General features: G+C 38.7%; 1 protein-coding gene across 1 annotated transcript; it reads left to right on the forward strand.

Moving 5' to 3' along the window:
* The first annotated feature begins 252 nt into the window (after positions 1-252).
* On the forward strand, positions 253-1,629 carry LOC147493992 (Transducin/WD40 repeat-like superfamily protein). The gene has a single exon (XM_086568002.1). It carries the CDS (start codon positions 253-255, stop codon positions 1,627-1,629), a length of 1,377 nt encoding a protein of 458 aa, XP_086424128.1.
* Positions 1,630-3,751: the final 2,122 nt, after the last annotated feature.

Raw genomic sequence — 3,751 nt, forward strand, 5'->3', positions numbered from 1 at the left:
GAATCTAGATCAGTATCACAGTATCACTATTATCTACTCCTTCTCTAACCATCTACTCTCTACTTAATACTCCTTCTCGTCCTGAACCTCGGACCTATCGAATCACTGTTCGCCCCACTTCTCCCCTATCATCTTTTGCCAAGTGTCACTCTCTCCCTCTCACCAAACTACTTAAATAAGTCAATCACCTCCTTGTCCACTCTCTTCTCTATCCAATATCCAAACCAAACCTCTCTCTCTCTGCTGCCGGCAATGAAGGTCCGACCTTGGTTCCCTATATGCTCTTCAGTTTCCTGTACCAATAGTACATGCGACGCCACAACTGATCCCGCCCCGCCCCAAAAAACGACACCATATCGGTCCTCGAAACTCTTATATTCTGATAGCAGCTTCTCCTCAACAATTACTCTAGAAAGCAATCTCTCTCTTCAAACACTTCCATCTGTTCCTTCTCTCCAAAACACCCTTTTAGATCATACTTCACCAAACATTTTCCTTTCTTATCATTGTCTCTTCTCTTTCAAACCCCAAACTTGGCCTGTGATTGTTAGCTGCCTTGCCATCTCAGGAAAGCTTCTCTACGCTGCATCAGGAAACGAAATAAATGTCTTTGATCTAACAAACTATACTCATCTCGATTCGTTTAGTAGCTCATCAGGCTCTGTTAAGTCCCTTGCATTTTCTAAAGATGGTAAAGTATTCACAGCTCATCAAGATTGCAAGATTCGAGTCTGGTTCCACACTTCACCAACCAAAAGACACCAACAACACCAGCACCAGCTAATTGCAACGCTTCCAACTGTTCAAGATCGTTTGCATCGTTTTGTCTTGCCGACAAACTATGTGTCCATTAGACGTCATAAGAAACGGCTTTGGATTGACCATGTCGATGCAGTGTCAGGGCTAGAGGTTTCTAACGGTTTGATTTACTCAGTTTCTTGGGACAAATATTTGAAGATATGGAGTTCCAAGGATTTAGTCTGTCTAGAATCTGTTAAAGCTCATGAAGACGCAGTAAATGCCCTTGTTGTTTCCAAAGAAGGTACAGTTTATACTGGCTCGGCGGATACAAGGATACGAGTGTGGGCGAAGGCGGCGGTGTCCTTTGGAGATAACAAGAAACAGAAACGGCAGCGTCACAGGTTGATAGCGACATTGGAGAAGCATAAATCGGCGGTTAATGCACTTGCAATAAGTCATGATGGATCGGTTCTATTTTCAGGGGCGTGTGACCGTTCGATACTGGTGTGGGAGAGAGAGCACAGTGCTCACCATATGGTAGTGACTGGGGCGTTGAGGGGACATAGAGGAGCAATCCTTTGTTTGGTCAATATTGTTGGACCATCATCATTATCGTCTTCGTCGGATTTGTTAATTAGCGGGTCAGCTGATCGGACGATTAGAATTTGGCAGAGGTGTATTAGGGACAGTAGTAGTAGTAGTAGTAGTAGTAGGTATTTTTGTTTGAATGTGATGGAAGGACACGAGAAACCAGTGAAGTCATTGGTGGCAGTTTCACAGGAGGAGGGTGGATTTTCAGTTTGTAGTGGAAGTCTTGATGGGGAGATCAAAGTCTGGCGGGTTTCGTTTTCAAATCAGAAGATCAATAGTACTGTAGTATGTACGTGAAACAATCATGAAGCTAGTTATTAAGAGAGAAGACTCTGCATTTGTTAATTATTTGTTTTAATTAGGGGTGGCCAGTGAGTTTTATTACCTGTCGTCCGATCTAGGAACATGTCACATACTACTATACCAGCTAGTTAATACTCCATTAATGCTTTAGATTGGTTGATTTGTACCGCCCGTCTTCGATTAATCCCCGGCTTGATCTTACATTCTTAATTTACGATGTACAGCACGTACTTTATTGGCTAAATATCGCATAATCTTACATGATCAGTCATCAGTGGCGTATTTTATACAATCGATTGATCGTACATGAATGTACACGTATGAAGTCAAGTACGTATTCTATACGATTCTAACCTATCTATTCGACTGGTGAAACTCATCCCATTTTCTGAAGGTTTCCTGAATGAAACTCGCAATTGAAATCATCCCTTAGTCTCTGGTCCACTAATATCAATGTATAGTATTGCAACTGGCTTCTATGAGTTCTATCAGTTAAAACTTCAACATATAATACTTTTATTTTGGTCTGCGTGCTGATCAATGCCGTCGTGGTTGTTGGTTGATGGTACAGGGAACCAAAATGTTTTTAGATAACTGTAAAATATGTGTAGTGACTAGTGAGTGATTGAAATAAGTTTCAAGAAGCTAAAAATATTAGACTCGCATGATCGACTTGTGGCCTACCTTGTGCGCACCAGGTATCTTTCACAGCCTACTCGTCGGCAAAATACTAAGAACTGTCTCATTTGCATCGAGTTAATAATTTTGGACCCATTATAATGACTAGACGCACGTTTTGCTTCAAACATAAAAAGGTAATGGTCAATCTACTAAAAAACAGGAGTTAAAATAGTCAAAACAGAACCATGTAAAACAAAAAATGACCCAGAAATTTAGAAATACATAAATAATAATAAAAAAAAATCACTATAGACTGTAATAGTCGCCCGGATTTTAAAATAGTTTAGATTTGTTCAACCTGAAGTTGTCAACAAGCCGCCCAGGCAGCAGTTTAATTTTAAGGGTTAATTAGTATTACCCCCCTACTAGATAAGCCAATTAGGATCCCCACTAGATGGGAAATTAGGGTCTTTCCCCTAAATACACACAAAAAAATTTTTGGTCAACCCACTTTGACTTCTTTTTTTTGTGTATTTAGGGGGGAGACCCTAATTTCCCATCTAGTGGGGGGGAAATCCTAATTGACTCATCTAGTGGGGGGGTAATACTAGTTAACCCTAATTTTAATGGGACAGCAAAACTTAAGAGCTACTATGGGAGCGGGACTGAGGGACGAGAACTAAGGAGTCAGCCTGGCAACTTTACAAAATTATACTCTATACTAACCCACTTGTGAATATTAAACACTGTCGCTCACGCACAGTGGTTTCCCCAATGTCCATTGTCAATTTTCTTACGATGTTTTATGACTAGCAAATTTGTTATATTCCAAAAAACGAGCAAATAGTATAAACTACCGCCCTTTTATCAACCTCTTGTTAAGTACATACATGATACATCATTCGATTCATCGACTGATTGGGTTGAACCTCGTCATCCAATCGATCATCAAACCATTATTTCATTTTCAACAAATCACGCATAAGTGACTAACCATATTGTGATGTCTAACAACAATATCTCTTAATAGTTCTAAGATTACTGAGATTAAATTATGGTTTGAATGAAATTGAAATAAGTTGTAGATCTGATATATGAAGTAAATGAAATTTTTTTATTGAACAATCATGAAGGTTTTATAATCACACTGATTCTCTCTTTCTCTCTCTTATTTATAATAATTTTTGTGAGAATGATCGAATGAATCTTCTTTTATTTTATCCAGTCTTTATATAGTGTCCTCAATTAGTTTTTACCCAATCAACTGATGATAAGTGTCCATTGTCTTCCTCCTTCTTTTCCGGTTTAATACATGCAAATATTTGGAATAACCACGAAATATACCGAGATATTGACTATCATGTCAATATCTCGAGTTTTGAAATATCAAATAAAAATATTTAAAGACACGATATTTGTCCACTACATCGCACCCTCCCTCAAAATTTTGAAATTTTACTTTAAATTTCAATTTTTCGAGAAGCAGTTATACCAA

Source organism: Coptis chinensis, chromosome 6 (assembly GCF_015680905.1).
Source record: "Coptis chinensis isolate HL-2020 chromosome 6, ASM1568090v1, whole genome shotgun sequence".
NCBI classification, from domain to species: Eukaryota; Viridiplantae; Streptophyta; class Magnoliopsida; order Ranunculales; family Ranunculaceae; genus Coptis; species Coptis chinensis.

Bases quoted from the DNA above. Each gene is read 5' to 3' on its own strand.
- LOC147493992 (XM_086568002.1), top strand. From the start codon at position 253: ATGAAGGTCCGACCTTGGTTCCCTATATGCTCTTCAGTTTCCTGTACC.